Raw genomic sequence first — 22,624 nt, 5'->3', positions numbered from 1 at the left:
GGTGTTCTGAGACTGAAAACGCTGATGGGTTGGTGAAGTAAGCAATGTGAGTACTTGGCTACAAATATGGAACTGGGCTGATGTGGATCCATCTCCTCTCAGTACCTGGGGCTTTCTAAGAAAAACATGGGAGTGTGAACATTCTCCATTTGAGAAAACAGAAAGCCCAGAAAAACTCCAAGCTGAATGAAGTGACAGACCATCTCCCCTCAGTCACCACTCATCATCTTGCCTCAGGGAACTCACTCTGTTCTACCAGAGTGCAGCAAAAATTCTGTGGGTTTCTGATATCCAACAGAAACAGTTGAGATACAGGGGAAGTTTATAAAGAAAACCTCAGAACTCAAAAATTTGAAGACCATGTCTGTGTATTACAGAGGAGGGTGTATGGGAAATGTTTTTGCTTACAAGTCTAACTCTTCACTGTCCTGTTCTCAATGAACAGGGCCCCATGTCCAGAGGCAGCAAATGTCCAACAGCAGCTCCATCAGCCACTTCCTCCTGCTGGCATTGGCAGACACACGGCAGCTGCAGCTCCTGCACTTCTGCCTCTTGCTGGGCATCTCCCTGGCTGCCCTCCTGGGCAACGGCCTCATCATCAGCACCGTAGCCTGCGGCCACCACCTGCACACGCCCATGTTCTTCTTCCTGCTCAACCTGGCCCTCGCTGACCTGGGCTCCATCTGCACCACTGTCCCCAAAGCCATGCACAATTCCCTCTGGGACACCAGCACCATCTCCTACACAGGATGTGCTGCTCAGCTCTTTTTCTTTCTCTTCTTCATCTCAGCAGAGTATTTCCTCCTGACCATCATGTGTTACGACCGCTACGTGTCCATCTGCAAGCCCCTGCACTACGGGACCCTCCTGGGCAGCAGAGCTTGTGCCCACATGGCAGCAGCTGCCTGGGCCAGTGCCTTTCTCTACTCATTGCTCCACACAGCCAATACATTTTCCCTGCCCTTGTGCCATGGCAATGCCCTGGGCCAGTTCTTCTGCGAAATCCCTCAGATCCTAAAGATCTCCTGCTCAAATTCCTACGTTAGGGAACACTTTCCTCTTATGGGTAGTGCTTTTCTGTTATTTGGTTGCTTTGTGTTCATTGTTTTCTCGTATGTGCAGATCTTCAGGGTCATGATGAGGATCCCCTCTGAGCAGGGACGACACAAAGCTTTTTCCACCTGCCTCCCTCACCTGGCCGTGGTCTCTCTGTTTATAAGCACCTCATTTTCTACATACCTGAAACCTCTCTCCATCTCCTCCCAATCCCTGGATCTGACCCTTTCAGTTCTGTACTCGGTGGTGCCTCCAACCCTGAACCCCCTCATCTACAGCCTGAGGAACCAGGAGCTCAAGGCTGCAGTGAGGAGAATGATGACTGGATGGTTTCGGAAACATTAAACTGCTGGCCAATTTCTGCAAATTGCATGTAATAGAATTAATTTTTCATAATTCTTGTTGGTTACATTTTGGAAGTCCTTTTTCTTTGTTTTACTTTTTTTCATATTATCTACAAATAAATGTCATTGTTTCTGCCATTTCTCTTTTTTTTCTCTCCACCTTCCCTGTGGCTACAGACAGTGTCAATGAAGTGCTAGGCTTTAAAGGAATGAAAGCATCTCCTAGCAAAGTTTTCTGCAGAGATGCCCTTTTGTTGCCTTCTCTTGCGCTGCAGCAGCAATGTCTGTGTGCAGAGCTGGCGGCAGATCAGTGCTGGCACAGCAGCTCTGCCAAGCAGCAGCTGCACTTGGTGTTGCCAGTGCTGCTGCCATGGCCCTGCCCCGCTGCCCTGGTGGTCCTGGTGTTGCTGCAGGGCCTGAGTGCTCTTGGGGCCGGGCACAGCCCTGGGGGTGGCAGTGCCGGGGCTGCAGCAGGGACAGGCCACGGGCACTGCTGGGGCAGCGCTGACGCCTCAGGCCAGGCCCTGGGGGCTCCAGGCTCCTTGCCCAGGCTCTCTCAAGAACACACCCAGGCCAATGCTCAGCACAGAAAAGCCCCGTGAGCAGCCCCAGGCTGGCCGTGGGCAGGCTGGGGGCAAACAGCATGGCTGGGGCTGTGCAAGGGCCATGGGGCAGACAGGAAGGAGCAGCAGAGCAGGGGCTGATCCATCCCCAGTGCGCTGGACAGCCCAGGGCAGCGTCCCAGAGCATCCTCATGGAGCTGCCAACAACATCCCCCCTCTGCAGCCCTGGCCTCTCCCCCAGCTCACACAGGTGCCCCATCCTTGCAGGCACAGACACGGCAGCACTGCCTCAGCAGCCCCTGTTTGCATTGCACACAGCAGGGGGAGCACCCCCATACTGTTGGTGTGGGGACATGAACCTGAGGGAGCACAAATGCCATGAACTGCTGGGGCCAGCAAGGGCTGGGGGACACCAGGGAAACCACTCAGGTTTGTCCTGGCCTCTGCAGTCAGGCAGCAAGTTTATTCCCTTCCGCTGGGAGTTTCCTGTCCCACTGCAGATGCTGTTGCTCAGAGCCAGGGCTGCCTGGCACCCACCCCCAAACTGCCCTGAGCAATTCCTTGGCTTCACTTTTGATTTCTTTACTCCCCATGCTACAAATGTCTTCCCATTGCCCACCCCTGTTTCCTCCCTGCAAACAGCCCATCCCTGTTTGCCCTTTCCTCTCTGGCCCCACTCCCCATTGCAGTTCCTGGCTTGGCACCATGGGAACATCCCCTGGGGAGTAGGATCATCCCACAAGTGCTGCAGGAATTGTCTGCAGGCTCCTGCAGTGCCTGGGGCTGCTCCCTTGCCAGAGACACCTCAGGCCAGGGGGGCACATCTGGGCTGCTCTGTCTGCTCTGGGGCTCCCTGTTCTGGGCAGTGAGGAGGAGCTGCAGAGGCTCAGCAGGACTGACAGGATGGGCTTTGGGGCTGGCAGGAGAAGCTGAGGGACCTGGGCTGCTGGAGCTCCTGAAGAGGAGGCCCAGGGCTCATCCTGCAACTGCTCCAAGGGTGGTTCCAGAGAATCCCAGAATCAGCAAGGGTGGAACAGGCCATGGAGATCATCAAGTCCAACCTGTGCCCTGACACCGCCTTGTCTCCCCTAGGCATCATGTCCTCCAGGATAAACAACCCCAGCTCCCTCAGCTGCTCCTCACAGCTCTTCTGTTCCAAACCCCCCCCAGCCTTTTTGCCTTTCTCTGGACATGCTCCAGCCCCTCACTGTCCTTCCTAAATTGGGGGCCCCAGAACTGCAAACAGCACTCGAGATGCTGCCCAAGCAGTGCTGGGAAAGAATCCCTGCCCTGCTCCTGCTGGCCACACCATTCCTGAGCCAGGCCAGGAGCCATTGGCCTTCTTGCCCACCTGGGCACACTGCTGTCTCCTGTCCAGCCTGCTGTCCATCAGTCCCTGCAGGTCCCTTTATGCCTGGCTGCTCTCCAGCCCCTCTGTCCCCAGCTTGTAGTGCTGCAGGGGTTGTTGTGGCCAAAGTGCAGGACCTGGCACTTGCACTTGTTAAACCTCACCTTGTTGGATCTGGGCCCTGGATCCAGCCTGTCCAGGGCCCTGTGCAGAGCCCTCCTACCATCCAGGAGATCAACACTCCCAGCCAACTCGATGTCACCAGGGTTCCATGAGGCCTCACAGTGCCTTAATGTCTCTTTGGTTCCATGGGACCCCTTGATGTCACAAAGTCCTTGGATCCTTGGGCCCTGCAGTGTCACAATGCATCCTTGATCCCCCAAGGCCCTGCCGTGTCTCAATGGGTCCTTAGTTCCATGAGGTCTGGCAGTGCAGCAATGCTCTCCTTGGTTTGGTTCCACAGCGTCACAATGGCCTCTTAGTTCCAAGGGCCTCCACGGTGTCAAACATGTTTCCTTCATTCCAGGAGTCCCTGAGGAGCAGCACTATCCCCTTGGTTCCATGGGGCCCTGCAGTGTCACAATGGTTCCATCATGACACCAGGTCCTGCTCTGTCACAATGCTCTGCATGGTCCCACAAGGCCCTGCAGGGTCACAGTGGCCTCTGTGGTTCCAGGAGGCCTTAGAGTGCTGCAATGGATTCCTTGGTGTGGCAGTGTCACAATGGAGCCCTGGTGACAAAAGACCCTTCAGTGTCACCAGAGACCCTTGGTTCTATGGGGCACCACAGTGTCACAATTGTTCCCTCATTTCCCAGAGTCCTTGCAATGCAGCAATGCCTTCTTGATTCCATTGTCCCTAGACTCTTCCAAGGTCTCCTTGGTTCCGCAGTGTCACAATGGCCCCTTGGTTCCACAAGGCCCTGCAGTGTCACACTGGCCTCTGTGGTTCCACCAGGACCCAGACTGCAACAATGGACTTACTCCTTGCTTCCATTCAGACCCACAGTGTCACAATGGCCTCTTGGCTCTGTGCTGTCATGTCGTACACAGTGTCACCATGGTCCTCCTAGTGCCACCAGGCCCCACAGTGTCACAATGACCCCTTGCTTCCCCAGGGCCCTGCACTATCACAATCATCCGAGAATGAACCAGGCTACAAAAGACCTTGGAGAGCATCAAAACCAACCTGGGACCCAACACCACCTTGTCACCCAGGCCATGGCATTGAGTGTCACATCCACTCTTTCCTTAAACACTTCCAGGGATGGTGACTCACCCACCTCCCTGAGCAGCCCATTCCAATGCCCAGTTGTATGGAGAATATTTCCTAATGTCCAGCCTAAATGTTTCCTGGTGCAGCTGAAGGCTGTGTTCTCTTGTCCTGTCACTGTTCCCTGGGAAAAGAGCCCGTGCCCCACCTGGCTGCACCCTCCTGTCAGGGAGCTGTAGAGAGGGATGAGGTCTCCCCTGGGCCTCCTCTCCTCCAGGATAAACAACCCCAGCTCCCTCAGCCGCTTCTCACAGGACTTGTGCTCCCAACCCCTCCCCAGCCTTGTTGCCCTTCTCTGGACATGCTCCAGCCCCTCCATGTCCTCCCTAAATTGGGGGGCACAGAACGGGACACAGCACTCAAGGTCCTTCCCAAGCAATGCTGAGCACAGGGGAAGAATCCCTGCCCTGCTCCTGCTGGCCACACCATTCCTGATCCATAGGAGTGCCAGGGGTTTTATGAGGGAAATTGTGGGGAGGGAGTGGGGACACAGTGTTATTGATTGTCAGCCATGAAGGGTCTTGATTTTCATGTGTATTCAGACTGCTTTAGAAGAGTCTGGGGGTCAATATCAATTGGACATGTGTGATATCAATCTATAAGCAGGAAAAGAAAACCAAACTTGCATTGTTTTCAATATAGAAGATTCACTTTGTATACTCTTCTGAAATCTGTCTAATTAACCACAGAAGAATTGAAAACATAGATTATTCCCAGTGGTTTTTCCTGTTTGGGTATTTGAACAAATATTTATGAGCTTTGCTCACTGAATTCCAGAACTGAGGAGCTCAAGAAAGAAGAGGCCTCTGGAGTAGTAAAATTCATCAGCAACCTCCAAGTGCCAGCAGATCCATCCCCATCAGAGCAGCAATGAACAGAAATGGGCACAGCTTTGTGGCTGCCCCAGCTTTGGCATGGGCCCTGGGCCTGGAGCAGAAGCAGCTCTTGAGGGCCCCATGGCCGGGGCTCTTGTGCTGCCCTGGGCAGATGGGATGGCAGCAGGGGCTGCAGAGCTCTCAGCACCTCAGGCAGAGGGAAGCAGGGCAGCCAGGGAGCCTCCTTTGGCCTTGGCCAAGCACCTTCCCCCATGGCTGGGGCTGAGTCCTGTGGCAGCTGCAGCTGCTGCTGTGCCCTTGCCAGGGGCTGAGGCCGTGGGGCAGTGCCCAGAGCAGCCTGGCCTGAGCAGAGCTGTGGGGCCAGAGCCGGCTGGGCTGGGCTGGGGAGAGGCCCTTGGTGCTGCCCAGAGCTGAGGACAGCTGGCAGAGCTTGCAGGGAGCTGGGCTACGCTCAGAGAGCCTGGCCCAGAAACCATCAGTGTCCATCTCAGCCTGGCTGAGCGTGCAGGGGCCAAGAAGAGCAGCCTAGAGTCCACAAGTTCTCTGTGTGGGAGCTGAGCTTGTGAGCCCCTGAGCCCCGCCAAGTGCTGGAGCTGGACCTCCAGCTCCAGAGATGTGATAGATGGGAGCAGGGACAAATAATCCCTGCTGGATTGTTTCTTGTGTTTGCTTATACAGATGACCTGGAGTCATATGTAGATTAGCTGTTTTGTTTCAGATAACTCAGGTAAAGTGATAAGAATAATATTTTTAGCTGAAAATAATGCTTCACACATAATACACAATAAGAAAGAAAAGACTTATAATCAGAAGAGCATTTGAGTTTTTAAGAGCATGAGACTCATTGATGTTCCAGCAGTCAAACCTGTTCAAATACTTTCCTCAGGGCTTCCTTGAGATGAGAGGTGACCATCAGAGGCCAAGGCCAGCCAGAGCTCTCTGTCCTAGCAGCTTTTGTCTGGGAGAACCCTTGCATACAGGGAATTTTTGAGGGGAGTATCAATTTTGGCTGTGGGCACCTGGAAGGACAAAAGGTTCTTTTCCATAGGAAGGAAAGCATTGGGCTCAAGTTCTCCAGGGGCTGATGAGAGGCAGCCCTCAACATTCCAAGATCAGTTAGGCCTGTCAAGTGGGCCCTGGGTGGCCAAGCTAGCCAGATCTGTTCCATGTTCCCTTGGTTACATGGTACTCTGCAGTGTCACAATTTTCTCCTTGCTTCTGCAGTGTCACAGTGTCCCCGTGCTTCCAAGAGGCCCTGCAGGGTCACAGTGGCCCTTCGGTTCCGTGGGGCCCCACAGTGTCACAATGGTCTCCATGGTTCCATGGGGCCTTGCAATGCCACAATGCTCTCCATGGATCCACGGTGCCCTGCAGGATCACAACGGCCCTTTGGCTCCACAAGGCCCTGAAATGCAGCAATGGCCTCTTGGTTCCACAAAGCCCTGCTGCTTCACACTGGCCCCTTGGGACCATGCAGCCCAACAGTACCACAATGATGTCCTTGGTTCCATGAGGCCACACAGTGTCACAATGGTCCCTTGGATCCATGAGGCCCTGAAGTGTCATCATGGTTCCACAGGAAGGAAAATATGGAGTCCCAGTCTTCCAGGAGCTGATAAACAGCAGCCACTAGAGGCCAAGGCCAGCCAGATCTGTCTGTCCTGGCAGCTTTCATTTGGGAGCAAAAGAATAAATATCTTGTATCTCAGATATAAATATTCTGTATCTCAGATATACGGGATTTTGGGGGAAAAATCCCAGTTTCAGTCCAGGAGCACCTAGAAGAGAAGGTGTCATGGTTTGAGCCTGGCACAGAGCCAGTGCCCCCATGAAAATGCCCTCACCCTGGTGTCTGCTGTAAGATGTGACCAGGAATAAGCAAAACAGGCTCCATCCTAAACATAAAGAAAACTTTATTACCTAATCTACAGGAAAATAGGAAAAACATATAAGAAAAAAAAATTGAAAACCTTACAAAAAAACCACCTTCCTCCCCACCACCACCAGAATTTCCCAATCCGATACATTCTCCCAAATCACCAACTGCCCAGACTGGCACCACCCTTTAGTATACTCAAACTTCAGTCCATGAAGAGGAGAGGAGTCCTTCTTGTTCCATAGGCTTCGCCTGGAAAGACACTGAAACCTCGTGTGCTTCCATGTCACTCAGCACCGCCAGGAAAAATCCTTTTGCCGCTTGTGACATTTTCCTTCCATGCCCAGTGCTCTCACCACTGGGCATGGACCAGAGCTGCTTTTAGGGTTGTCTTTTAAGGATGCCTTGTCTCACTCCAAAAAGGCACAGTCTCTGCTATGTGTCCCCCCCATATTTTTCCAACCCCCTGGGGCCGAGGGGTCCCCACGATGAACCGTCCTGGTTCTGAGGCACTGCTTCCCCCCAAGTGCAGTCTCTGTGTCACAGGAACAAACTGAGTCCATGGCTACACAAGAAAAGTCCAGCCAAAAGGCCACTCCAATCATCTCTCCCCACTCAGTTAAACTTCTCCACATCCTTCAGGCCAGGTCCTTGTCTCATCTCATCTCATCTCCTATCTCCCTTCTTATTCAACTCTGAGGAGGATCAGCATTTTTGCAAGGCCCCAGTCATGTAAGAAAGGGTTAAAAATTTCAGTCTCTGTCTGTCCCAGAACGCCAGTACTCCCACACTGCTGCTGCTCCAGCCGGCCGGGCTGCACTCTCCCCCCCCTTCTCCTCCTGGGCGGCTGCTATCACATTCAGACGCCGGCTCTCCTCTCTCTCCCTCCTGGGGGGGGAATGGCTGCCCGATGTCTCTTGGGGCTCTTCCACCCTTCCATCCTCGAGAGCCTCCTCACCCCCCATCTCTGTCCACGCCCAGGCCTACCGCATGGCTGCCCCTCCCCCGCCCAGCAGCAGCGGCTGGACAGGGGAGGGAGATCTGACCTCTTCGCCGCAACGTCCCAAGAGAGCTTCCCAGGGCCGAAGCTCTGCTTTTAACCCCTGTGTATTCTCGGAGGTGTGTCCAAACCCCACTGGCTACACCAGGTGCCAATATCAAACTCCGAACATCCATTGGTTTGACCACAGCATCCCAGAATTCCCACTTCTTTCTGGTGAAACCACCACAGAAGGTCAGTTCTTTCCCTCAGGAAGGAAAGGAAAGAGCCCCAGTGTTTCCAGGGCAGATTAGAGGTGACCACCAGAGGCCAAATTGCGCCACGCCTGTCTGTCCTTGCAGCTTTTGTCTGGGAGAAACCCTTGCATGTACAGAATTTTGGAGAAGTACCAATTTTGTCCAGAACTGGGAGCAGAGGTTGAGGGAGCTGGGCTGGTCCAGCCCAGAGCAGGGAAGGCTGAGGGGCTCCTCATCCCAGCCTGGCAGTGCCAGCAAGGAGGGAATGGAGAACACAGAGCTGGGCTCTTCACAGGGAGCTGCGGGGGGACAAAAACCAATGGATGGAAGGGGAATAAGGGGAAATCAGCCAGGACATGAGGAGATGAAATGAGTCAGGTTGGTTTCAGCATTTCCTCACCACCGAGAGCAGCCTGACCTCCCTTCTTCATCCACCACTGACAGCTTTGCAAATCAGGAATTGTTCAAGCTGTTCTGTCCTCACTCCAGAATGAGAATCCTGATACAAGAACTTAATTGTGTTTATATCTATCACAGAACCACGTTTGTGTGAAATAAATTTTAGTATGGAAATCACTTGTGAATGATGGACTCACCAGACACTGCTGGGACATCGCACATAGCTCAGGGAAGGGCGTGACTGTTATTAAATTGTGTCCTGTTCAACTATGGTCTGTTGGCCATGAAGAGAAACTTTCTGTGCCTCTGAGTCTCACCAGTTCCTGACCCCCAAAGGACACAAACCTGATGAGTTGTGGTTCCCACCACAACTCATAGCACCTCTCTCCATACCCAGAGCAGAGCTCCCCTGTCCTAGAAAGTCCCTGGCAATGCAGGGATGAAGGAAACAGGATAGGCTGTGGGGATCAGGGGCAGGGCAGAGCCATGGAGAGGAATGACTTTTGCATTTGATGGAGCTGTGCCTTCCCTTGGCTTTGTTGGCTGACAATAAATGAATATCCCTCTGTGTCTCAGGCAGCTCCTTCTCCAAGGAAAGCAGGTGGGAGTTGGAGCCAAGGAGCTGAAAGCTGCAGGTGCAGCCTGGGCTGGAGGGAGCTCAGATTTGCACAAGGCTGCTCTGAGTGCCAGGGTTTGGATGGGGGAAATGGTGGGGTGGGGGTAGGGACGGAGTCTGATTGATTGTCAGCCATGAAGGGTCTTGATTTTCATATCTATTCAGACTGCATGAGGAGATACATGGATTCAGTGAGAATTGGAGATTGCACATATCAATAAATTAACGGGAAAGTAAAACTAAAAGGGATCTAAAAAAATCTCTTCTCACTGTCTTTTTAAATATCATGTATTCACTTTGAATACACTACTGAGATCTACCTAACCACAAAAGATTTGAACAATTAAATCAAATTATCCCCGGAGGCTTGGCTTCTCAAGGTGTTCTCAATGCTAATGAGCCCTGGGACATTGAATTCCTGCACTGAAGAGCTGAAGGCTGAACAAGCCTCTGGAGCAGTCAAATCCAGCAGCAGCCTCCAAGGTGCTGAGGATGTCAGCAGCCCCCACTGAGGCCATCCCTGCCCAGAGGCCGTGGGGGAATGGGCAGACAAGGAGAGCGTCCCTGGGGCTGGGGCAGCACAGCTCAGAGGCACCAGCGGCTCCAGCTGGGAAATGGAGTGAGGAATGTGGCTGGGAAAGCCCTACCTGAGCTGAGCCAAGCAGGACAGACAAGCCCTGATTGCCATGCCCCAAAAAACTCTCTCAAGGAGACATTTAAAAGGATTTACAGCTGTTTGTGTACTCTGAGTTGCATGCACTGGAGAAATACCAACAGGAGATTTTCAGGAGCTTAAAACAAAAAAACAGCCTTTACTGGCAACTTTAGAAATTGAGAGAAACTTTGGCAAAAGTTCAATTGACATTCAATGAACAAAACACACCTCCCAAAGCATTACCTTGGCCCATTAAACTTCACAGTCTCTAAGCCTTTCCAATTTTAAGTTAATCAAAATTTGCAGGAAGAGGTAATTTGAAGGAGAAGAAGACACAGAAAGAGAGAAACAAATGAAAAAAGATACAGAGCAGCACACACACAGCTACCAGCTCCTGGATTCCAGCACTGTTCAGAAGGAAATTCCAGGAGGAGGTAGGGTCAAGATGTGTGCTTGCCTTGTGGTCAGCCTCAAATACCCCTTGGTCTCCCTGGGCCCTTCCCCCAGGTGGGACTTGGGCTCATTTGGTCCCTCAGGAGCTGGGCTGGGGCTGCAGAGGTGGCTGTGGAGCATTGCCTGTGCTGTGCCAGGGACTGGCAGACACTGCTGGGCTGGGATAGAGGCTCTGGGGGGATTGGGGTCACAGGGCAGGGCAGGGCTGGGGTTCCAGGACAGGGGAGGGCTGGACCTGCCCCTTCCTCCCCTACACATGAAATATTTTGAGCCAACGATCTCCTCCAGTCTCTCACAGTAGGGAAATGTTGGAGGTGGAACCCCAATTCTGGCCATGTGCACCTGGACTAGAAGAACAGTTCTTTTCCATAGGAAGGAAAGCACAGAGTCCCAGTGTTTGGAAGGCTGGTGAGAGTCTCACTAGGCCAGGGCCAGTCAGATTTGCCATTAATGGCAGATTTTGTCTGGGATCAGTATTTGGATATAGGGAATTTTGGTGTTGGAACCCCAATCTCAGCCATGGGCACCTGGAGAAGCAGGACAGTTCTTTCCCATTGAAAGGAAAGCATGGAGCCTTCACTGGGGTTTTGTGAATAGAAAAGAGGTGATCCTTGTGAAACCATTGCCAGCCAGACTTGTCCTGGCAATATTCCTTTTGGAACAATTCCTGGATATAAGGAAGTTTGGAGGTGAAATCCCAATTCTGGCCATGGGTGCCTGGAGGAGAAGGAGAGTTCTTTTCCATAGAAGGGAAAGTACGGAGCCCCAATGTTTCAATAGCAGAAGAGGCCCTCAAAATGCCAAGGTCAGCTGGATCAGTCAGGTGGCCCCTGGGAGGCCAAATCAGGCAGACCTGCTCTGTGTTCTCTTGGTATTGTGGGGCCTCACAGTGTCACAATGGTGCCTTGGATCCATGATGCCCCACAGTGCCATAAAGGTGACTTGTTTCTATGGTGTCCCACAGTGTCACAGTGGCCCCCATGTTCCAGAAAGCCCTGCAGTGTCACAATGGTCCCAAAGGTTCCATGAGCCTTGCGTGTCACAATGGTCTCCATGCTTCCCCAGTCCCCACAGTGTCACATGACTCCTATATTCCATGTGCCCTGCAATGTCACAATGGACTTTTAGACCCTGGGGGTTGGCAGTGTAACAAAAGTCTCCTTTGGCTCCACTGTGTCACAATGGACCGTTGATGACAGGAGTCCCTGCTGTGTCACCCTGGATCTTTGATTCCATGCAGCCCTGCAGTGTCACAATGAACCCTTGGAACCATGAGGTTGTGAAATGCCTTATTGGTCTCTCCATGGTTCCATGAGGCCTTGCAATGTCACAATGGACCTTTGGCTCCATGGGGTCTCACAGTGTCACAAAGGTCCTTTGGTTCCATGACACCCCAAAGTGTCATAATGGTCTCCATCATTCCATGAGGCCTCACGGTGTCACAATGGACCCTTGGTTTGATGGGGCCTCTCAGTGTCACAATGATCCCTACATTCCATGGAGTCCCACAGCCTCAGTAAAGTCCCCTTGGCTCAATGCGGCCCAGCAAAGTCACAGTGATCTCCGTGATTCCAAGAGGCCCCACACAGTCACAATTGTCCCTTGGTCTCACAGGATCCCACCGTGTCACAATGGTCCCTTGGTCTCACAGGGCCCCACCGTGTCACAATGGTCCCTTGGTTCCATGGGCCCTGTGATGCTGCATTCTCCCCTCCCCTTCTCAGGCCACCCTGCCAGCTGAGAAATGCTCCTTGGGCCTCGGCCTTGGCCAACAGCCCCTGGGCTCAGCTCCTCTGCAGCTCATCACAAACACTGTCTGCTCCAGGCACTGCTGCTGCCCAACCAGCTCCTGGTTCCTTTAGCAGCAGCCCTGGGAACTGTTTTTGTTCCAGTGGCACAACGTCCCTGTTCTCACACTGCCAAAGAAAGCTGTTGGTGCCAAGTGCGGCCAGGATGAACCATTGCTGGGACTGAAGCCCCTCTCTTGGGGCCCTGCAAACAGCGCTCCAAAAGGAGCCCTTGGAGCTCTCCTGGGCCAGCGACTCCCTCTGAGTGGGGCCTCTCCCAGCCGGGAACTCTCCCGTTTGCTGCACTCGGGGATCCTGAACAACGACAGAGCCTGGGCCAATCCCCCCACTCCTCCAGGCTCAGCCCTTTGCCCTTTGCTGGGGAGATGCCAAAGGATCCACAGGGAGCATTTCCTGCCCTCAGGGGAATTTCTCACAAGTGCCTTGCGCTGACTCTTGGGATCTGTGTGCACACACGAGTGCCTGTGCTGGGGAAATGTGGCAGAAATGCTGCTCTCTGAAGGGTTTGAGAGCCTTGGATAGCTGAGTCAGTCAGGCCTGTAAGTGAGGTTACATCATGACAAATAAGTTCAGTTAAATAGTATTAAGAGGGGTTTTTTTTGCAAAGTTTACTATGTTATAAGCTAAGTTGAATATTGTTTAATGTTATTTCACTATTAAATCCTTAAGTCATTGGTTGTAAGTGAGGTTGAATACTGTTAAGCTCTGTTCTTTTCCTAAATTGTGAAGTTGAATGTATCAGTTAAGGTTAAGGTAGTAGTGAAGTCCTGTAAAGTTTTACCTCTGTCAAGCTTTTATTTCTTTATTCATTTTATCCTTGCCCTCTCTGTCCTTGAGTCTCACACACACTGGGACTGTTCTCAGCTCATTTCTGGTTTGATTGCCTGTATTTTGTTTGGTTTTGTTGTTGCTTTGTTTCCCTGGTGTGCCTGAAGTGTCCAGTCAGGAGCAGAGTGACTCTTGCCAAGGAACTTTGTGCTGTTGTCCCTTAATATTAAATCTGGTTTTTGTGATCCCTTGCTGGGGATTTTTCCAGCTCTCTCAGCCTCTCGTTTGTAACAGGGTGAAGGAGCTCTGGCCCAGGCTCTGGCCCTGGGGGACACGGGGACGCTGCCGGGGGTCCCTGTGCCCCTGTGCCACCCCCAGGGCCCCGGCCCCCATCCCCGTGTCAGGCTCTGGGGTCGATCTGGTGCAACATCCTCTGGGGGAGGCTGCGGGGCCGGGGGTGGGGGGACCCAAGGGGACAGGGGACCCTGCTGTGCATGAGCAGGGTTGGACTGCTCTGGGGGGAACTGTGAGGGGGGCCGGGGCAGAGTGACCTCCCCAGGGACCTCACACAGCCCCTGTGATGTCACACAGCCCCTGGGATGTCATAGCCCCTATGATGCCACACAGCTCTTTTGCAATGTCACACAGCCACCAGTGATGTCACAGCCCACTCTGGGTTGTCGCAAAGCCCCTGAGATCTCACACAGCTAACTATGAGATGTCACCCTATGATGTGCTACATCTGCTTTGTGATGTCACAGATATCTCTGTGATGTCACAACCTGCTCTATGATGTTACACAGCCACCCAGTGATGTCACAACCCACTCTCTGATGTCACAGAGTCACCCTCAATGATGGCAGAGTCTGCTCTATGGCCTCACACTATGATGTCAGACAGCTTTGTGATGTCACAAACCCCTCAGTGATGCCACGAGACCTTTTCTTTGATGTCATACTGGCACTCTTTAATGTCACAGCACATACTTTGAACCTCACAGCCAGCTCTATGATGTCATCCAGCCATGCCATGGTGCCACAGCCTGCTCTGTGATGTCACAGAATCCCCTCTATGATGCTGTAGCTGCTCAGTGACTTCCACAACAAACTCTCTGATGTCATAGACCAATCTTTTGACTTCAAAATTTTTTCCTAGAGCACTATATTCTAATAATTGATAAAGATCCTGAACTGTGGAGTAAATAACTCGGGTTAAAATCTTTCTGTCCGATCATGATCAGAATCAATCACAGCTGTATTTATATAAATATATCTGGTATTCCATCATTAATCCTATGGGACAAATTGGATTAAACTTCAATTCCACTTGTGCAATCTTTTACACATAAACCTTTGACAAATTCTTGGGCTGGGATTGGATCCAGCTCTTCCCAGTCTCCTCTCTTAGAAGAAATTTTAGCAGTCTAGAGGCCCTGCAAGGGTTTGAGGATCCATGGTGGCTGTTGGGTGTACTTTCTGCACCTCAGGTCTCAGCAGGAGTTTCTCCAATAAAGAAATAAAGCTTTTGCCTGAAGCTCCCACTGTGCCCATGACAGAAACCCTTGTGACAGTCTAGGACATCCTGGCTCTTTGGCAGCCTGGGGACTCCTGGGATGTCACCGTGGAGCCCCCGTGACTGCCTGTGACCGATCGGTGCCTTTGCAGCACAAGGTCCCCTGGGATGTCACCACGGAATGGCTGTGACTGCCTCTGACCACAGGGCTCTTTACCATCCTCAGAAAGCCCTGGGAGGTGTCCATGGAGCCCCTGTCTGTGCCTGTGGCATTCCATCTCTGGAAAAGCCTGGAGACTCTTGGAAAGTCCCCATGGAACCCCTCTGAGGGCCTGTGACAAATCTGATCCTTAGCAGGCAACCAGCCCCCTGTTGCTATGCTCAGTTTCCATGGCAAGCACCACCAGCCCCCTGTTGCTATGCTCAGTTTCCATGGCAACCATCACCAGGACCCTGTTGCTATGGTCAGTTTCCATGGCAGCTCCATGGAAACCCCATGCCAGGGGTGGTTGCCATGGACACCAGCTCAGGCTTGCAGCCACAGCCCGTTGCCATGGCAACCACTGGCAGCCCCATCCCCAGGCTCATGGGATCCCACAACCACAGAATTGGCTGAGCTGGGAGGGACCCATCAGGATCCTCCAGTCCAACTGCTGGCCCTGCACAGGACACCCCAACAATGCCAGCCTGGGCCTGGCAGTGCTGTCCAAACGCTGCTGCAGCTCAGAGAGCCCTGGAGCTGGGACCCTTCCCTGGGGAGCCTGGGCAGGGCCCCAGCAGCCTCTGGGCAAAAACCTTTTCCTGACATCCAACCTGAGCCTGCCCTGACTCAGCTGCAGCCGTTCCCTCCACTCCTGTCCCTGGGCAACAGAGGGAAGAGCCAGGGACCCGCTCCCAAGGCTGTTGCCATGGCCACCAGGGCGGGGACCGACTGGGATGCTCGGTTTCCATGGGCCAGGGTTCAGGAATGGGATTTCCCAATTTCCTGCTCCCGCTAAAACCACGCTGCCCTCACTGCCCTCCCGCCTCCCATGGAAAGCACAAAAGGCAAAGATCCCAGGCTGGGATAAGAACAATTTAATGGGAACAGCAATGAGCTAAAGAACAAATGGAACAGAAAGCCTATTGATCACAGAAGGGATAAATAAAACTGTTTACAGGGAAAACTAAAACACAACTGCCTGGCTCTTTGCAGCAACATATTTCCCCCACCTGGAAGGGACACCCTTCTTCTCAGGGAGAGAGAGAGTCCCTTTCCTGCCCCTGGCAATAACCTGAGGTGAGAGTGAATGTAATGACAGGGCCATGGAAAGACCCTCATGTTCTTCAGTTCTACACCATGTCATTGACAGGGGAAGGTATTGGGGCAGTTGTCTTCCCAGCATGGATCATAGGGAACATGGATCACCCGCACTCTTCCCAACGTTAGACCTCCATTGGGGATGAAGCTGGAGCAGTGCACGAACCTCCTTTTGCAGATGGGGTACTCGCAGGTCTTCCCTTAGTGGTGCCTCCATTGATGTTTTGTCATGTTAGAGCTGCTGGTGAAGCTCTTCCCACACTGGGGACACTCATAAGGCCTCTCCCCAGTGTGGATGTGTTGGTGGGTGATGAGGTGGGAGTTGCGCTTGAAGCCCTTCCCACACTCAGGGCAGCGGAAGGGCCTCTCATCTGTGTGAATTCCCTCATGCAGGAGGAGATTGGAGCTGCTCTGAAACCTCTTCCCACAGGCTGGACACTCGTAGGGCCTCTCCCCGGTGTGGATGCGCCGGTGCCTGATGGGGTTGGAGTTGCGCTTGAAGCCCTTCCCACACTCAGGGCAGAGGAAGGGCCTCTCCTCTGTGTGAATCTGCTGGTGGCGAAGGAGACTGGAGCTGGTCTGAAACCTCTTCTGACACTGGGGACACTCGTAGGGCCTCTCCCCAGTGTGGATGCGTTGGTGCCTGATGAGTTCTGACCTGTAGCTGAAGCCCTTCCCACATTCCCCACACTCGTAGGGCCATTCCCTGGTATGGATCATCTGGTGGCTGATCAGGGTGCTGCTCTGCCTGAAGCTCTTCCCACACTCCAAGCACTTGTAGCGCTTCTCTCCATCATGAAGCTGCTCATGGACCACCAGCTCTGAGCTCTGGCTGAAGCTCTGTCCACCTTCCTGGCTCAGGGAGGGTCTTTCCTCCTCAGAGCACACTGGGCTGGGTTTGGACCCCCTATTCCTGTGGGATCTCTGGGGAGTTTCCTCCCTGCTGGATTCCTGTGCCCTGGAGTCACTCATAACGGCCTCTTCTACAAGGTTCTGCCGTGGGGATTTGTCCTCTCTGGTCCCAATGCTCAGCTTCTTGTCTGGGGGATGAAAGACAAGGAGAGGATGGGATTTGGCTCCGTGCCAGAGGGAAGGGGAAGGAGATCCCCCCAGTGCATCCCCAGCAGGACGGGGTTGGCAGCAGGGTTGTCCTGCAGCTGGGGGCCGTGCTGGGCTGGGAGACGGAGCAGGAGAGAGGGGGAAAGGGGCACTGACTTCCTCCTCACCTGCCTGGGTGTCCCGGGGATCCTTCCTCTTCCTCGCAGCCTCCTCCTCCATCTGGCAAAGGTTTGGGAATGGGAAATCCTGTTTTGGGAGAATAACAAAGGATGAGTACACTGAGATTTGTACTGGTTTGAAGGCAAACCTGGGGAATGTCTAAACCAGAATTGCAATTAAAGAACAAAATTATGATCAAGGCAATGACACAGAAACATTGCCTTAAACTCACAGAGTCAGGATATAACCTGACACCCTGTTGATCAGGGTGGTGGCAGCAGTCCCAATAAATGGTGGCTGCAGTCCTGTTGGGGTGATCAACGTAATTCTGTCAGAGCAGTGATCTTACAGAAGGGTCTGGTCTTCCTCTGAAGGTCCAGTGGTGGTTATGGAGCTCTTGTCCTCTGGCAATCCAGTAGGCAAGCTGCTCCTGGTGTTAAAAGCCTCAGCTTATATCCCTGTAGGAATGCTCGGATCCTCCCACTGGGCGGAGCATCCCACAATGGGATGATGGAATTTTATCAGTCCTGCAGTGACACTCAATGGCCCATTAGCAGAAGATATCTCCCCTGGAGGGTGTTATCAGGGGTGAGTCATGCAAGAGATAAAGAACAGTGCCCCACCTGTTTATAGCAGTTGATGAAGATGGGGATTGAAAACATGCATTTGGTTACATCTTGCATGGCAACCTGAAACAGTGGGGTAATCCCTGCTCAGGGGGTGAACACCACCCCCCTTACCCAAACTGGCTCAGGTGTAAAACCCCCACACACAGGGGACAATATCACACTTGCCCTGCTCCAGGGGAGGTCTCTGTCCCTTGTCACTCATCTTTTCTCTTTCTTTCCATCACTCTACCTCACATTTACTGTTCAATAAAATCCATTTTGGATTTGGTATCGTTAGCACCTTAATTGGGGAAGAGGAATCTCTCTAACAATTTGCATAACCAGACTGTGACATTATTTTTGCACAGTGTGTTTAGGTGCTGTTCTCTGACCCCAAGTGCCTTTGACAACAGCATGGCTCATTCCACTCACTAGGTTGTGGTTCTTTCTGGAAGAACTCTTGGAAACTTGGACACCGTCCCTCCTTCCTCCTGGGGAGCTTATGGAGCTTATAAAAGTTTTTTCTCTTTATGGGAGAAATGATGAGGAAAATGGCTTTTATGGGTGGCCAGTGTAAAGAAAATAATTTGCTGTCTTTCCGTATAAAGTTGTTAAAATCACTGGAGGAAATGGAGCAAATGTTACCAGTGAGACTGACAAGGTTCAGTCACCCCACGGTGAGGAACACAAGGCGGCTGAAAGTCCCAGAAGAAGCCCAGCTCAAGTAGATAAATTTCCGAATAAGTCCTGAATTCCCAGGATTGGGGGCTTTACCAAATGTGACAATCATTTTTCTCTTCATCCCTGTCAGCTCTGTGACAGCTACACAGAGCTTTCCATTCCTTTTAATAATCTGTATTGGGCCAAATTTCCACTTTCCTGTTATTGGAACCTCCCAGCAGCTGAGCTGGAGCTGTGCAGGAAGCAATGAATATTGGAATTGCCACATCACTGCTTGGAATGTTGGTTTATTCATATTTGGGATTTGTTTTCGCTTTCATTCCAAGTTACTTGTGGGAAGAGCAAATATTCTTCAAAGTGATTTTGCAGAGTCAAGTTTGATTTCTGCCAAGTTTATTTTGACCAGTGCTCAGAGGATTCTCAGGGGGTCTCTGTGCCTCTCGCCCTGGGGGATGGTTGGGAGGGGTTTGGGGGGGGGTTTCCTGTCCCTCTCACACCAGGCCGTTCCCCAGGGGTCTCCATCATTCTCACCCCGGAAATGCCTGGGGGGTCTCCCTCCCTCTCACCCCTGTGCCAGGGGATGCTCAGGGCAGTCTCTGTCCCTCTCAGCCCAGGGGATGCTCGGGGGTCTCTGTCCCCTCACCCTGGGGGATGCTCAGGTGTTCTCCATCCCTCTGGCCTCAGGCAATGCCTGTGCAGGGCTGGGGACCAGGGGCTCTCTGTCCCTCTCACCGCTGAGGCTGCTCGGGACTGGGGGGGCTCTCCGACCTTCTCACACCTGAGGAGGCCGGGGGGTCTCTGTCCCTCTCAGCCCTGCTGTGACCCCACCCAAACATCATCGGGGTCAGGGGGACAGAGACACCCCCAAACCCCCAGAAGGGCTGAACCTGGGATTTGGTTTGGGGCTGAGGATTTAGGAAGGGGCTGGAATTGGGGCTGGGCTGGAGTTGGGGCTGAGATTTGGATTAGAGCTAGGATTGTGGTTAAGGGTAGACATGGGATTGGCTTTAGGGCTGGGGTTGGGATTTGGTCTGGGGCTAGACAAGTCTGGGACTGGGATGAGAATACTGAGAACAGAACTGTGAGTGTGTCCAAACATGGAGTGAGACTGAGACCAGGATCAGGGTCAGGTTTGGGACTGAGCTCACCCAGAGCGGGACAGAGGTGATGTCACTGCAGGATGTCCCTGGCATCATCCCAGCCCTCCTCAGGCACCTCCAAACATGGGGGGCAGCTGGGTGCTCCAAGATCCAGGTGCTCCCACACTGCCCCTCCATACCAGGCGAGCATTCCCTGAGGGCAGCCCTGACTGTGACCCTTGGGGCTCTGATATCAGCCTTCACATCCCTGTGGGAGCAGATGCAGACAGGATGGGAGATTCCCCTGGGCACTGGACAAAATAAACTTGGCAGAAATCAAACCTGACTCTGCATAAATCACTTTGATGAATACTTGTTTTTCCCAAAAGTCATATGTGATGAAAACACAAATAAATTGCAAACATGAATAAACCAAAAATAGAAGCAATTTTGTGGCAATTCCAAGTTTGATCAGTTCCTGAACAGCTCCAGCTCAGCTGCTGGGAGGTTCCAATAAGAGCAAAGTAGAAATTCAGCCCAATATAGATTATGAAAAGGAAGGGAAAGCTCTGTGTAGCTGTCACAGAGCTGACAGGGATGAAGAGAAAAATGATTCTCACATTTGGCAAAGCCCCCAAGCCTGTGAATTCAGAAGTTATTCTGGAATTCAGCTACTTGAGCTGGGGTTTTTGTGGGACTTTCCGCAGCCCTGTGTTCCTCATCGTGGGGTGAATGAACCTTGTCAGTCTGGCTGGTAGCATTTGCTCCATTTCCTCCAGCGATTTTAACAAACTTTTCAAGGAAGGACAACAAAATATTTTCTTTACACTGGCCACCCACAACACCTATTTTCTTCATCAGTTCTCCCACAAGTCGCTCAGAGGAAGCTGCATCCAAGTTTCCAAGAGTTCTTCCAGAGAGAACCACAACCTCCTAAGTGGAGGGAACCATGCTGTTGTCAAAGGCACTTGGAGTCAGAGAACAGCGCCCTGAACTCACTGTGCCAAAACAATGTCACAATCTGTTTAAGAAAATTATTAGAGAGATACCTCTGCAGCCAGGAAGGTGCTAACGAGACCAAATCCAAAATGCATTTTATTGAACAGTAAATATGAGTTAGAGAGAGAGATGGAAAGAAAGAGAAAAGGGGGAGAGAGCAAGGGAATGACAGGAACAGAGACCTCCCCTGGAGCAGAGCAAGTGTGACATTGTCCCTGTGTGTGTGGCCTTCCCAGGGTGGGGATTTTACACCTGAGCCAGTTTGGGTAAGGGGGGTGGTGTTCACCCCCTGAGCAGGGATTACCCCACTGTTTCAGGTTGCCATGCAAGATGTAACCAAATGCATGTTTTCAATCCCCATCTTCATCAACTGCTATAAACAGGCGGGGCAGTGTTCTTTATCTCTTCCATGACTCAGCCCTGATAATGCCCTCCAGGGGAGATATCTTCTGCTAATGGGCCATTGAGTGTCTCTGCAGGACAGATAAAATTCCATCATCCCATTGTGGGATGCTCCGCCCAGGGGGAGGATCCAAGCATTCCTTCCTGGATATAAGCTGAGCCTTGCAACACCAGGAGCAGCTTGCCTACTGGATTGCCAGAGGACAAGAGCTCCATAACCACCACTGGACCTTCACAGACCCTTTTACAGGATCACTGCTGTGACAGAATCACGTTGATCACTCCAACAGGACTACAGCCACCATTTATTGGGACTGCAGCCACCACCCTGACCAACAGGGTGTCAGGTTATATCCTGACTCTGTCAGTTTAAGGCAGTGTTTCTGTATCATTGCCTTGACCTTCATTTTCTTATTAAATTGTAATTCTGACTTAGACTCTCCCCCAGGTTTGCCTTCAAACCAGAAAAAAAGACAATGTGCGCACCCTTTGTTTTCTTCCCAGAACAGGATTTCCCATTCCCAAATTTTGATTGGATGGAGGAGGAGGCTGTGAGGAAGAGGAAGGGGCCCCAGGACACCCAGGCAGGTGAGGAGGAAGTCAGTGCTCCTTTCCCCCTCTCTCCTGCTCCATCTCCCAGCCCAGCACAGATCCCGGAACAAAAGACAATGTGCACACCCTTTGTTTTCTTCCCAGAACAGGATTTCCCATTCCCAAGTCTTGATTGGATGGAGGAGGAGGCTGCGAGGAAGAGGAAGGAGCCCTGGGATACCCAGGCAGGTGAGGAGGAAATCAGTGCCCCTTTCCCCCTCTCTCTTGTACCATCTCCCAGCCCAGCACAGCCCCTGGCTGCAGGACAACCCTGCTGCCAAGACCGTCCTGCAGGGGATGCACTGGGGGGATCTCCTTCCCCTTCCTTTTGGAATGGAGGCAAATCCCATCTTCTCCTTCTCCTTCCATCCCCAGACAAAAAGTTGATGATGGAGACCAGGGAGGAAAAATCTCCTTGGCAGAACCTCATGGAAGAGGCTGTTTTGATTGACTCCACAGTGCAGAATTCTAATGGGGAGGAAAATGCTCAGAGATCCTGCAGGAAGAGGGGCTCCAAAACCAGCCCAGGGTGCTCTGAGAAGGAAAGACTTACCCAGAGCCAGGACGGTGGACAGAGCTTCAGCCAGTTTTTGGAGCTGATGGCCCAGGAGCAGCTTCATGATAAGGAGAAGCCCCACAAGTGCTTGGAGTGTGGGAAGAGCTTCAGGCAGCGCAGCACCCTGATCAGCCACCAGATGATCCACACTGGGGAATGGCCCTACGAGTGTGGAGAATGTGGGAAGGGCTTCAGCTGCAGCTCCCACCTTGTGACCCACCAACACATCCACACTGGGGAGAGGCCCTACAAGTGCCCAACATGTGGGAAGAGGTTTCACACCAGCTCAAATCTCCTCTGCCACCAGCAGATTCACATAGAGGAGAGGCCCTTCTGCTGCCCCGACTGTGGGAAGGGCTTCAAGCACAACTGCACCCTCATCAGGCACCGGCGCATCCACACCCGGGAGAGGCCCTATGAGTGTCCCCAGTGTGGGAAGAGCTTCACC

General features: G+C 52.5%; 2 protein-coding genes across 2 annotated transcripts; one reads left to right on the top strand and one right to left on the bottom strand.

Annotated features, from left to right (window-relative positions):
- The first annotated feature begins 468 nt into the window (after positions 1-468).
- Positions 469-1,401, top strand: LOC135441771 (olfactory receptor 14C36-like). The gene has a single exon (XM_064701321.1). The coding sequence runs from the start codon at positions 469-471 to the stop codon at positions 1,399-1,401; it is 933 nt and encodes a 310-aa protein (XP_064557391.1).
- A 14,842-nt stretch (positions 1,402-16,243) lies between these two features.
- LOC135441770 (zinc finger protein 239-like) lies at positions 16,244-22,240 on the bottom strand. The gene is made up of 2 exons (XM_064701320.1): positions 22,174-22,240; positions 16,244-17,082 (listed from the first exon to the last, which is right to left on the bottom strand). The coding sequence occupies exons 1-2, from the start codon at positions 22,238-22,240 to the stop codon at positions 16,244-16,246; spliced, it is 906 nt and encodes a 301-aa protein (XP_064557390.1).
- Between the last annotated feature and the right edge of the window lie 384 nt (positions 22,241-22,624).

This window comes from Zonotrichia leucophrys, unplaced genomic scaffold, assembly GCF_028769735.1.
Source record: "Zonotrichia leucophrys gambelii isolate GWCS_2022_RI unplaced genomic scaffold, RI_Zleu_2.0 Scaffold_490_38000, whole genome shotgun sequence".
Lineage (NCBI taxonomy): Eukaryota > Metazoa > Chordata > Aves > Passeriformes > Passerellidae > Zonotrichia > Zonotrichia leucophrys.
The sequence above is the reverse complement of the archived record's forward strand: the minus strand, read 5'-3'. Positions and strand labels throughout refer to the sequence as shown.